We start from the raw sequence: 13,807 nt of genomic DNA, 5'->3' as shown, positions 1-13,807 counted from the left end.
GACATTTTTGTGGGGGGCATTCACAACAGATGCCTAAGATACCTACCACAGAGCAACCTGTACGGTCAGAAGTGAGGAGGCACTGAGGGATGCCACTCAGGGCCTGAGGGAGGTGGCAGGAGTCCTGCTTCAACATCCAGTAATGCGGGACAGAGCGAAGGGGCAGGCTTTTCTATTTGTTTTTGAAAATACAATCAAGCTCCACATTTGTGAATGGTGAGTGCTAGGAACCAGTCCTTGCTAAAAATTGTTCTTTTGATGACTTGTCTGAGGAACGTGACATCGCACTGTAATAAACTTCCCAGTTATCTTAAACCCCCGACTTCTTGTTTTAAAGGCAGGAAATAATTCGCATTGTAAACTGTCCATGAGATATATTTAAACAACCTTCCGGGCAGTTTAAATATAGAAAATGGAGAGATGGCAGTCGCAAGATTTTATTTGAGAAGGATTTAATGCACGAATACTAATTGTTCCATTTACCCCACGATGGGAAAGAGGAAACGCAGCTGCCTCGCAGCGCTGGCTTCAGAGGGTTACGGGACATCGGGGCCGCGAGCCAGCCCCCACCAAAGGTGATCCTGAGGCTTTCGGTGACACGGCTGGAAGCAGGATTAAACCCCAGGGGGCTAATGAGCAATGTGGCACATCCACCGGCCTCCTCAGAGCTGCCTCCCTCTGTTTCTGAATATCATAGCGAAGGAGCTGTGGGACACGAGCGCCCAGAAATGAACTGAGGAATGGTTTTGTCTTGGGCATTTCCTGGATAAGATTAAGAAGCCGATCGCGGCCTCTTCCGACCCCCTAACGAACAAACGCGTAATACACGGTCTTATGTATTACCACATCACTCTGGAGTATATCTGATGGAAAACTGCTTGTATTAACATGCCTGAACTCTGACTTCTCCAAACTAAATTCGCTGCAAAACCAAAACATTTTTGTGTTACTAAATGGAGACAAAAAGGAGGGGGAAGGTAAGTACTGCACAATGAACAGCCTGAGAGGGCCATTAAACATAAATAAACATGTCATTTTCACGAGTGACTGCAGGACCGGTTTAAAAAAAAAAAAAAAAAAAAAAAGGAGGGGGGGGGAAATTCCTCCAGAGCAGAGCAGACTACCGACTAATAAAAGATCAAAGGTCTGTCCGTAACAAACACTACAAATAAAAACCTGATTTTTTTTTTTTATTATTATTTTTTTTTCCCTCCCAGCGACCTTCACCGCCAGGAATAAAGGGCGCAGTGAAGGCGTAATTACCGGGCCAGGCTGCAGCCTCGCCGCGCTCCCGCAGCTGATCATAAAACCCCTTCTTCCCACCCTGCCCCAGCGAGCGCGGGGCCGGCCGGCCGCGGCCATCTGGCTTGTGTCAGCGCCGGCGAGGCCGGGGGAAGCGCGGCGCTGATGTCACCGCGCGGGTCAGCCGGGGAACAAAGGCGTATTTTTGCCCTTAAAAAGCTGGGGTGCCCCAGCAGCGGGGGCCTCCGGCCCGCCGGCGGGGGTGATTTATGGCTCGTGCCGTTCCCGCTCCTACTGAGATAGCCCGGCCCCATCTAGCGGTCGGCGCCACGAGAAGGCCTCGTGAAGGACAGGGCTGGTATGGCGGCCATGAGGCCGGCCACAGAAGCACAGAATCACAGAATTATCTAGGTTGCAAGAGACCTCCAAGATCACTGAGTCCAACCTCTGACCTAACACTAACCAGACCTCCATTAAACCATATCACCAAGCACCACATCCAAACATCTTCTAAAGACTTCCAAGGATGGTGACTCCACCACTTCCCTGGGCAGCCCATTCCAATGCCTCACAACCCTCTCAGTAAAGAAGTCCTTCCTAATATCCAACCTAAAACACCCCTGGCTCAACTTTAGCCCATTCCCCCTCGTCCTGTCACCAGGCACGTGGGAGAACAGGCCAACCCCCACCTCACTACAGCCTCCTTTAATGTATAGTGAGGTGGGGGGTGGTCAAGGTCATCCCCAGAGGGCTGCCACCATCCAGCCATCCCCAGGCTGCTAACACAGCCTTGTGGGGCTCCTTGTCCCCATGTGGCGACACCGAAGCCCAAGCCACCGGCCTGCAGACTTGGTGGCACTTCAGCCACCTGGCCTTGTCTCAAAACCCCCCATGCTCTGGAAGCCAAGCTGGGTGGCAGGGGACGGCCCCAAGGTTTAGCAAACCCTGCTCTGCCTCTGTGTGGGGACAGGCAGCACACCACGGGCACGACAAGAGTCATGGTCTGGTCCGCGACGCTGACGTCTGCCTCATGTCATGGCCCTGCGCTCGTGCCCAGCTTGCAGGCTGCCAGCAGCTTCAACAGGAGCTTTGTTTCCTGCAGAGCTCACCAAACAGCTTTGTGACAGCTTGGCTTTGCCACAGCTGGCAGTGCAGAAACTTTTTTGTGGATGTTGTTTCCAGTCAGGAGCATTCTCTGCTATTTTGGAGGCCAGGATACCAGAGGGCAGCCAGACCTTCCCCTGGATGGCTGGGCTCTCACAGAGCTGCCTATAGGAAGCCCACGTGCCTATGAAACATCTCCTCGTGCCACTGGGCACAGGCGTCTGATGAAGCACAGGGCAGACACGAAGGCATCATCCCTGCTCTGTGCTTTGTCTCTCCCGCTGCGTGCTCCATCGGGGCTGCCAAACCTGCTGCTTCGCCTCGCTGGATCTACCTCTCCAGACCAAACCCGCTCCACCCCTCCTGATTTGTGAGAAGTAAACAGGATCATAACTCCCTCGAGTGTAAACAGTTTAAAGGAAATGATTTGAATTTGCCAAGGATTATAAAATAGATCTTGACCTCTTGAAAATGTCAAATATTTCAGTGTTCACCAAAATGTTGTTATTTAGTCTCAAGTATTCGTAAAGTCTTGGAGGATATATAAGTCCTGAAAGCCCAATAAAATATAACTAAGCATTCATGAAAGTATTTTATTGCAGTTAACATATTTTATTCTTTTATTGCTGACGTTTTGATCGCTATTTTTATTTACTCTGTACATTACAGCAGTGCCCAGTAGTTTCAAGTAGGACTGGGACCTCCCGGCGTTAGGTACTGCGTATACACAAACAAAATCCCTGCTGCAGGGTGCTTACAGGCCAAGATTAAAAACTGCTTGTAAAGAATCAGCAAAGGGAAGAACAAAGTCAGAATCATTACGATTGATGCATTTGGTTTGAAGGTTAGATGGCTTTGATGGGGAACAACAGTGACGTAGCTCTGCTAGGTGAGGAAGCCCTGGTTTTCCTGCAGTCAACGCAAGCTTGGCTGTGTACTTCAACAGCTTTAGGAACTGGGTTTGCACCACAGATCTCTTAATAGGAACAGCCAGAGCATGACAAACATAGGAAGGAAACACCATCCTGGAAGTATCTGTGCTGGTGGCTTAAACTTCTGTCCTGTGCCCACCTGGACCTTGGCGGGGCCAAGCAAAGGCCCCACACCACAGCTCAAAGCACTTGCCACAGCCCTGTATGATGGCACCGTAACGTGAGGCTTTCCCAGTGCGACAAATGCTCCAAGAAGAGCCCAGTGCCAAACTGACAAGCCTGGGTGTTAAGATCCCTGCCAGGTCTGTCCCAGCCCTGAACACAAGCCCCGAGCGGCCAGGACACCACTGGCTCTTCCACCGCTGTCCCCGCTACATCATTAGGGGGGATTTGGAAGCCTTCTGCTAGAATTATAAACATCATAACTGCGGGAAAGCCTTCCTTGTAGGATGCTGACATCCCACAGTTGGCAGATGGTGAAGTGCTGCCCGCTTTCAAGACCTAGATCGGCAATCGCAAATGTTGGGAAATCACAAGTTAGGCCCCAAAATAAACAAGATTTGTTAAAAAATAACGTAGGGGGGGGTCTTTCAAATTTGTCCTTCGGAAATGAAACATTTTGTATGTACTCAGGTTGTGTTTTCTCAACCTCTGTCTGCAGCTAGAGAAATTTCTCTGGGGGAAGGCCAACTTGAGAGATAAAATTCTGATATTATCACGTGTTGCTTTTAAGAGCTGTAAGAGAAACATCAAGGGTTCTCAGGAGCTGATAACACTATTGTTTTAAGGTTTTCTGCATTTAGTTTAGTTTAGCGTTTCTCCTGAAAACCCCAGTCCAGATTCCTAAAATTACAAGAGAATCCCAGCTCCCACAAGAAAAACGTGAAGTTTCAGCCCTTTCGCAGTAAATTAAAAAATAACAGTAAAGCAACTGGACACCAATTCTTAAGGGAACAATCTTTTTTTCTTGCACCAATAATGAGACCTCAATAGTGTGAGACTTCTACTTTTTTTTTTTTTCCCCATTTCCCTCCCCCCCAACCCTCAGTCTCTGGCCCCATTTTGAGGACAGGAAACAATTACAGATCCCTACACGCTCGCCAGAGAGCCAGGCTCCTATGTCAGGAATTTCAGTGTCACTGGACAAAGCAAAGGAGCAAAAATACTGCCATCCTGGAGAAATCCTAACAACTACAAGTCAGAAGACAGTAAAGGCCTGGGAAGTTTCTATGGTCAAGTGTTACAGTAACAAGTTAATTTTAATTAGTATTTGTTTTGTTAAGTTTCTCCAGTCGAGCAGAAAGTTCAAACAATTGCTTTGCAAAAGTTTCGGTTTGTTTTGTTGTTGATTTAAGTCAAAACCAAACAAACTATAACCAAATGTTTCACTGATAAAACTTAGTGAAATATTTAATATATGCGTTTATTCCAGTCTTAGCATTTGGATTTATTTTCTGTTTTCCAATTCGGCTTTTGCTTGCTTAAATCTGCTGCCAGACAGAACAGCACAACCACCGGGCACTGCAGGAACAAGAAATGCTGCTGAGAAAGCACCATATGAGCAAAATTTTTGGTGTTTCATGGACTTCTGAGTCTAAACAACTGTTTAGTCCCTAGCTACTTTCCCTTAACACAGTCACTGCAAATGCCAAAGGCCCGTGGTCTCTCCCGCTCCCTCGATTGCATTTGAGAGTTTTTAGGGTCTTTACCATTTGGGCTAGATGTCTCAGGTTGTCACGGTATGTGCCAAGGGTGAGGGCAAAAACAATGTTTAGCAGCTTACAGAGAGATATTTAATGGGGTCTGATCCAATGTCCAATACAGAACTGCCAGCCACGCAGGAGGATGGTACACAGGAAAGCGCCTGAGGAGGGCAATGAGGACAGACAGTCATTTAGTGGAGGAAGAAGGGAAGCATTCCCATTCCCCTCGCTGATCCCAGAAGGTCTCTGGTCTTTCACCAGCCATACAGTTCCAAATCCTTCAACTGTGGAGGGATTATGCTAGCCTTTCTCCATGCCAAAGGTACTTTCCCCACATACATATGCCTTCCTGCCTGGGCGAAGATCCTTTCTTGTCCTGTCCAAAATTGTAAAGTCAATTGACAAAAGAAATTCATCTTTAAAGAGGGTTCTTGGGCTCTGCATTTTCACATGCTTTTACATCAACTGATAATGCAAACTGAGGGCGTCTCCATAAGTTCCTGATTTGCCATTAACACATGTTGCAAAAGCTCTCTGATTAGAGCAACATACTTTAATAATTAGCAGCTAACAACATGCAGCAAAACATCATAAAGAGAATTATAAATATAACCTTCTCAAAGGCTTACTAAAGAGGCATAAAATATTTTTAGAAGAAACTAATTGTGTTAGCCTTACAAGTATGCAAAGGAACTGCGGCATTTAACTTGCACACTTGTCTGTATATAGCTTTATTTCCACCTCCCCTCATAAAATACCAGCTCCTCAATTAAAGCCACAGCAGTCAGAAGTGCTCAGCCTGAATTCCCACATCACTTTTAACACTCGCAATTAAAGCACGTTCTCCGTAGCTGTTCACTCTGGAATGTGCAAACCGAACGTCAATCCAGTCTACTTTTAGGAAGTTTACGTTGTGCCCTGATAAAAGAGGTCATTACTGCCATATCCCATAATATCTGAGTGGAAAACCAGGAAATGTCAAGCCTTAAACTTGACGTTACTCCCCGTGCTGCAGAGCAAGCAGAGGGACAGGCGGGATGGGGCGCAGGGGGTCCTGCTGCCCCAGGGCTCCCAACACCCTCTCTTTCTGACCTAAAATGGGGAAAAATGGCCTGATCTAGTAATTTTTATATCCTAGCTGGGATGTTTCAGCAGCAATATTGCCAATATTCATTATTTTAACAGCGCCACCTAACAGAGATGAGATTTCCTGCAGTCACTTTTCGATCCTCCTGCAGGCTACAGTCATCTTTTCAACCCAGCAATCCATTAAAACCTTGGAAAACGAGCCAGATTCTGAAACTGCTGCTCACAACTCAGGATGATTTCACCGACTTCACCAGCTGAGAAGAAAATGTGCTAAGTAAGGAGGCAGCACTTCGTGTGCCTGTGAGTTTACGTTCATATTAGAACGGGTATCTGGGAACAGAGAAGTGATGTGTAAGAGAAAAACGCTACCTCTGGGCAGAGGACAAAGAGCTATATTTAATTTTCATTTAATGCCTGGATTGAGCTAACATTCTGCCTGGTACGGGCTGCCAAAGACGGGAAGCTCGCAGTCCCTTACAGGAATATCCCTCGCTGTTGGCTCAGCTGGCTCTCACGCTGCTCCCATCTCCAGCTCACGAAAACCAGACTGGCAGCAAACAGGCTCGTGAAACAAAAGCCCTGGGAGGTGTGCCCAGGGACCGAGTCGAGAAGGTAGGAGACAAAAAAGAATAATCAAAGCAAAGGCTTTTTTCAACATCTGTACCCTTATGGGGAAAAAAATGAGAGGGGAAAAGCACATCTCCCTGCTCTATAACTGCTCCCACTGAAGAAAAGAGCTGTGACACTGAATTCTCCTTGCAAGTGCCACTTGCACACAGCATTACAGTGGTACTGGTCCCCCCGAACTGAGAGCGTGGGGCAGGGCCAGGAGCCATGTGGGGAAGAGGACTAAGTGGCCATTAGCTAATTTATCACAGCGAGAAAGCATCGGGAGAGAAAGAAAGGATTACCAAAAGTAAGGCATGGGACTCTAATAAGGATATTAAGACCAGTGTGATAATGAATCACAGCAGTTCAATACTTGGAGTGCACGGGGCAGGAGGGTTAATTAATTCTCCTGTAAGTAACACAAAAGCTAAGAGGGTCCTTGCTCAAGGGGCTGGTTTTGGTCTTGAAGGAAGGGTGTGAAATGAAAGGAGGGAGACAAGACATTGCAAGCCTTGTGGGAAATGGAACAAATGGGAAGAGAAAAGTGAGGTTGCAAGGAGACAGGAACAAACGGTGTCACCCCAAGGAGAGGAAGAGAGGGAGCAGCTGAGCCACGCGCCCCAGAGCCTGGGACAACCGAGGAGCTGTTCTGTTAAGCTGGGAGCCTCCGAGCCTCGCAAGCGCTCCCACATCCCATTGCCAGACTCTTACCCAACGGTTAGGGCTGGCAACACTTCCCACAGGAGCGTAAATATAGGTCAGCTGGGATTTTCCCCCATCTCTTCCTGCTCCTCCCAGATCCGACGCACCAAAATAGCGCGCGGCTGCTGCGCTGTCGCTTCCCCTGCCCTGGGAGCCTGCCAGCACGCAGCTCATTCCTTGTACGGAGCGAGTTTATAAGCACGGCACTCATAAACCTCTCGTAAATGGGTCTGCTCCGAGACGCAGGATCCTTTCAACATCTTGAAAATTATCTAATCTCTTCCAGTCCATCAGTCCTCTCCGGTGCGGCGGTAAAGGATTAATTGCTTCTGGTGCTGGCGTGATGAGATACAAGTGTTCTGGAAACAACCTTTTAATTTAACAATTCCTACTGGCAAGCCTGAAAGCTTTTTGCTTTGCTCACCAATGAAGAATTTGTTTTCAGTACTGAAGGAAAAAAAAAAAACACACAACGGTTTTAAACCCCCTAGACTTGTGGGTTACTGCCGTGCAGGAGCTTTAACCCAAAGGTAGGCCAGCACTGAAGACATGGAAGCTATTTATACTCGCAGCTAGATTTGGGGAGGCATGCTCTCCCTCTCCACCAATATTTGCTTTGTCAAGCTTGCCAGCACAGCAGAACTCGTAAGCTTTCTCTTCTATTTTGAATTCAGGAAAAATCCCGTGCATCATTTACCACTCTCCTTTTTTTTTTGCAGTGAACAGAAGCCCTTCAAAGGGAATTTCTGTTCTGCTTTCCCGAAACAACTTCAAAAAGAAAAAAAAGAGAGATAAATTTTCAAGGTTAAAGTGAGAAATCACTTGAAATTGAGTCCTTTTAAGCTGTGTTATGCAGTGCACCTGAGCTTAGGGCTCCCTCCTCAGCTTACAGCGCTGGCCTGCCCAGGTAAGGGCGCACAATGGATATGTGATAGGAGCCACGCCGCTGGGGAATAACGGCTCATGAAATGAGGCAAAGAGAAAGCTCCAGTGAGAACTGATACGACTCCAACAGGACCTCCTACCTGACATCAGCAGAGAGCGCTCTTTCCAAAAGGCAGTCTGGAACATCATCTTACTTGTTCCTCAGCTGAGACAAGTGAAAAAGCCCCGTGACACCTCATCAAACACGCTTCTGTCCCTGCCAGCATCACAGGTGAGCTTAAATTGAGAAATAGCACTCATCTTCGGAAGGAAACAAGGCCCCTAGGCACATCAGAGCTACAAGGAGTTAGCATTTCAGCCGTTTTGGCTTCTGCTTTAAAGAGCTCTCAGTGAAAAAAAAACTATATCCGGGGTAAGAGACCCCACAGAACCACTGCTCCCTGCCACTTGGTGCAGGATCAAATGCCATGGGGTTACAACATGTACAGGAAATTACCAACAAACACTCACTAAGTATATGGCCAGAGGAATTTTTAGGTATTTGAAATGCTTTCAGGCAAAAAAGTGGATGGTGCTAATATCTATCTACACGGATATGCATGTAATATGCCCATAAGCACCAGGAACCCTGCTACAAAAATAAACTTTCCTGGTGTAACAGACACATGGAGCCACGTCCTACCTACACACATCAGCCTGTGCCATTGCACTCAGCATTCAGTTCCTCAGCACAGGTCAGCTGAAAGATGTTATCTCTCCATATTTTTATGATTTACCACATTAGAAAATATGGTTTTTAAAACCAAACGTGAAGCAGACCCGAGTATCATCTCATATTTTGTAAAAATAAATAAAATTAAATTTGAAAAATTGGGAAAAAAAATGCTTAGAAGCAGAGCTTTGTAAAATTTCCTCCTGATCCCACGCCTAGCTGGCATAAGGGCACTCCAGGCCAGCTGAGGCTGGTTGTTTGGTTTTTAGCCTTGCAGGCAGCAGCAGAGCATTTCGAGCTAAGGCCATGCGAGCTGCCTCTCCCAGCAGCCTCCCTTACATGGACATTTTCTCCATGGCCGTGCCTAGACCCAGTACCACTCCTCCCCACAGAGAGGAGCCATCTCCCTGCCATAAAACCGCACAGCACCATGAGCTGTCCCGCAAATTATAGCCCCGGAACACACACGTCAGAGGAATAAAAGCACTCTGCAAAAACGTACCTTTGATCACAGAAATTGTGTCACGCTCGTATTTAGAACATCCTTCGGAATATACGAGAAAACCTCAGCCTTTTATCCAAAAATAGTTTTAAAAACATGGCATGAAGAAATTCTAATCCTGCACAAAGAATAGAGAAGAATTGCACACAAACGGTAATAGTTACATTAACCATCCCCAAAACAAAGAACCTTTATGCAGTTAAAAAGAAAAATAAAATTAAAACCACATCTAATCCATACCCCAAAAAGTCTCCCCTTGCCAGAGATGTACTGATGTTTTTAAAGATTGCTAATGCACCAAGAAGACCCTACAACAAATAAGGAAAGAGGAGAATTTATTTTATATTCTAAATGTTCCTTGAATACACAGTACTACAGTCCAACTGAGTTAATACTGAATGCCAGTGACTGAAAAGGGAGAGAGCAAAGACTATTTCTGCCCTAACAGCAATGAACTTGATCCAGGTATGAAGCCTGCTTGCTTTTAAATATCTGCTCAAGCTGAACTCAACAAATACTTTATTTAAATCTCTGTAACACCATTTTCTTAAAACAAATCTTCACTTCCTTAGGCTGTCTTTAAGCATGTTGATCAACAAAAAAATTACACTAAATTTTCTGCTACTATTTAATAAGCAGGATTCTATGTATATCTACATGTATTTAGGGAATTACAGGGATAAATGCATTTATTCAGGGCTTCCTTTTCTTCATACAAGAAAAAATGTCCAAGGACAAACTTCCTTTAATGCAAAATTTTTCTTGGAAACTGTGAGCTGAATTCCAGTTCTCATTCCAGTGCAGTTTAAAAAAAGGCACAAGCGTAACATTTTATTTTTTTTTTAATTAGCTAAATATATTTACCCTGGATGTGCTGCACAAAATTCTGCACCACTGGGCATCCTGACGCTGGTTTTCAATTCATGAGCAAAAGAAATGTTAATTCTAGCTGAACGTATCGAGACAAGCTGTAAAGCCATGATTTCAGCTGCAGCTGCCAGGCTCGCTCCCTGCTCCTCTCAGCCATAGTTTCACGGCTCTGGAGCTCCCACATGGCTCAGCACCCCAAGTTAAACGCAGGAGGTTTCTTTGCCTGAGCTGTTCTTACAAGCACCACCTATCTGGCTCCCTGTATGCACGCGCCCTCCTGCAGAAGCTGGGAGCTTCATAAAGCCTTGCTCCAAAATGCAGCGTGCTGCCACCCTGCTTGGGGTCCCGCTCCAGAGGAGGAAACACCACAATTAATGCCCCACGAGTCCTCATTTCTCCTCTCAGTCCTGATGTCTCACACCACTCCCACAGACATGTTAGGAAGCCCTTACCAGCTGGGTGTTTGCTTCAAGGCTTTAAAAAACACAACACAACAATTCTTGGTTACCAGCCTGATGTGCTCGTTAGGTATGCTATTTACATAGCACTTGGATAAATATGCAGAAAGTTTCTCATCCTCTTGTATTTATGTGTGTTTAATTAGGTGCTCACGGGTATAACTTCTCTAGATGCTTGGATTTATTATGGAGTTTCATAGGCAGATGATAAGAAAATAAACCATAAGCTATGCCATGCCCAGAAGCTGTGGGTGCCCCATCCCTGGAGGTGCTCAAGGCCAGGCTGGATGGGGCTTTGGGCAACCTGGGCTGGTGGGAGGTGTCCCTGCCCATGGCAGGGGGTTGGAGCTGGGTGGGCTTTAAGGTCCCTTCCAACCCAAACCATTCTGTGAGTCTGTGATTGGGTAGGTCTGCCTGCAAATCTGCAGTATTTGTAACAAAACACAAAGAAAGCAACAGGCACAACACATGATCAGGTTGGAAATAGGTCTGAAATATCTAGATGGCCTTCCATGTCACTGTATTTGAGGGACTTTTTTAAGGAACAGAGGCAATCAGGTAAAGCAGCTGCTATGACTGATTAGGGACTGCCCTGGCTCTGTTGCACTGATCCCTCTCTGTGCACGGCTGCCTGTGGAGCACGGCTGTCCCCTACGTCACTGATGGACACCATCCACCTTCAGAAAGGTTTGTCAGCTGGTGGACACCAGCACACAAACACCGACCTTCTGTTTCTGGCCCACAAACCCAAATATTTGATGAAACAGGGGATATACCAGAATCACAACTGGATACTGCGCGGTACCTATTGCTACCAAATTAGGCACAGCCAGTACTGGTCTTCTGCTAGAGTCTGCATGGCCTGATCCTGATCCAGAGCCCCCGAGCTCCCTGCAAACACCCTGCATCACTTGTTCACTTAGGAAGTAAACACAGCAGGAGCAAGTCCCAGCCCCAGCCAATAAATCATATGAGCAGAGAAGATGAAAGATGAACAGATCGAGAGGGTAATTCCCATCCCACAGACTCCTGAAAACCGAAGGACTCAGTGCTTAGGGCTTTGTAGTACTTGTTTTGGGGATGTTTCTCCTACGACCCCTGTAAAAGTTTCCAATACTGCACCCATGTTCCCTGGTCCAAGGCTGACTTCTGCTGAGGCAGCCTCAGGACATCTCAGCCCACGGCACAAACAAGCCCTTATTTGGGCTGAGCCAGACGGGGTGGGCAGAAGTTTGGATCACAAAAATCGAGGGTAGTAGTCATTACTCCAAACCCCAAGTAACTCTGCCATTGCAATGCAACAGATTAGAAAACTCGCTCAGCTCCGGATTGAACTCGTACTGATTTCGTGTCCTGACCAAAGCGTAAAGACTCAGCCTGATTAAATCTTGCTTTCCCTACAGTCAAAATTTCAGAGGACATTAACAATGCTGGAAGCAACCCTTCACCAAAAGCCGAGGCGTAACATCCCATTTCTCCTCAAAGACCACCTGAAACACTCTGCAGAACTCCCATTCCTGATCTCCTGCTCAGGAAGGGCCCATTACACCAATCCCATGTAAAACTTGATGTGAACATTTTTCTCCCATCAGTATTTCCTGTCAACATAAGGAGTGTTGATGACTGTCCATTATACCCCTGGGCTTGCGTTTCTTCTACTTTGTCACAGCTTTGGAGACCTTTATTGAAACTTATCCAACTTTCATTCTCACTCAGAAATCCATTTCAGGTGCTTTAGCAAGATAAATACGAGACTGTGTATCTGAAATTAGGCACACTAATGTCGAATCACTGTACTCCTGGATTATGAGGCTATTCTGTGTCTGCAACCTTTGTCTGAGGTTGCACTTCCTTTTAGGGTTACAAAACTTACCCTAAAGTGTTTGGGAAACAACCTGAGGCAATCCTTCATGAAAGGTAAAGCATCTCTGAGGATGTCTGAAAGGCTTTTGCCTTTCCAAAGCTCACAGGTAAGCTGACAATGTCAAATTTTAAAAAGGGAGAAAGAGGGATCAGTGAGTTTCATGTCTATAGGCATACCTTCAACACCCAGAAAGCTTTTAAAACAAATTACAAAAAAAAAATCCATAATGGGCAACTGAAAGGTAATAAAGCAGCCAAGACAGACTTGCAAAAGCTAACCCTCTGAAACCAATAACATTTCCTTCTGTTCTACAGGCAGGAGGAACGCAGCAAATGCACCAGAGCTCAAGCATGACAGACTTTTTGACAGAGCCCCCAGTGGTATTTTCAGAAGCAAGCTAGAAAAGCATCTCCCCTCTGGATCAAGGTCCTGCCAGTCAGGAGCACAGCTGACTGCCGGGCTGGAAGAACACCCCAGGGAGTCGACAAGGGCCCAGCACTTCTCTGCTGAGAAGTGGGTCTGCAGAGACATCAACTGACAGCAGCAGGAAGCGCTCCGAAGAGCTGGGCAGAACTCAAGAGGATCCCAATAAATTAGAGAAATGGTCAAAAATAGTAGGATGGAATTCCATGCAGCCATGTACAAAGAACCATATTTGGACTTTATCAAAAAAAACAGAAACGCTCAAAAAATCCAAAAAATGGAAAACAAAAACAAAATGAAGAGTGCAAGACCAGCAGCAGTACTGCAGAAAAGGATGACAGGGTTACAGTGCCTACAGACTGAGCTAACAGTGTGACAGTACTGCAAAAAAAGGCAAGTGACAGCCTGGAGCCTATTACAAAGAGAAGCATCATAGATAATAGCAGGGGCTGGAGGGAAATCTGCTCTCCTCAGCAGCGAGGTACCAGCTGGAATATGGGGCTGGTTTGGGGCATGAGACAGAAGTAACATGGGAGAGTCCAAAAGAGGGGAAAAAAAAAAAACAAAAAACTTCAGAAAGTCTGACATCTGCAAAAATTTTTGAAGAACTTTGTTTATCTGCAGGAGTGACTGTGGAGATGCAACAACGCTCTGAAAACCTGCAGCTTATCTTAAGTAGTGTTGCACCAAGAAGCTGTTACAGTGTGTGTAT

The 13,807-nt window shown here is 46.2% G+C and overlaps 1 protein-coding gene across 8 annotated transcripts in view; it reads right to left on the bottom strand.

The window, feature by feature from the left end:
- MSRB3 (methionine sulfoxide reductase B3) overlaps positions 1 to 13,807 on the bottom strand; it is an 83,109-nt gene that overhangs the window by 64,603 nt on the left and 4,699 nt on the right. For 2 of the 8 annotated variants that reach the window (XM_072034508.1, XM_072034514.1), the window contains exon 2: positions 9,481 to 9,598. The exons of 3 other annotated variants lie outside the window; for them this stretch is intronic. Coding sequence is in view for 3 of the 5 variants with exons in the window: in XM_038172952.2 (XP_038028880.1) it covers positions 7,391 to 7,555 (165 nt within the window). In the remaining 2 variants the exon portion in view is untranslated. Of the gene's footprint in view, positions 1 to 7,390; positions 7,890 to 9,480; positions 9,599 to 13,807 lie in introns of those variants that run through there. 3 more of the 8 variants (XM_038172950.2, XM_038172951.2, XM_038172952.2) reach the window with 2 other exon arrangements.

Source organism: Anas platyrhynchos, chromosome 1 (genome assembly GCF_047663525.1).
Source record: "Anas platyrhynchos isolate ZD024472 breed Pekin duck chromosome 1, IASCAAS_PekinDuck_T2T, whole genome shotgun sequence".
Lineage (NCBI taxonomy): Eukaryota > Metazoa > Chordata > Aves > Anseriformes > Anatidae > Anas > Anas platyrhynchos.
Note: the sequence above shows the minus strand (reverse complement) of the source record. Positions and strands in the feature narration are given on the sequence as shown.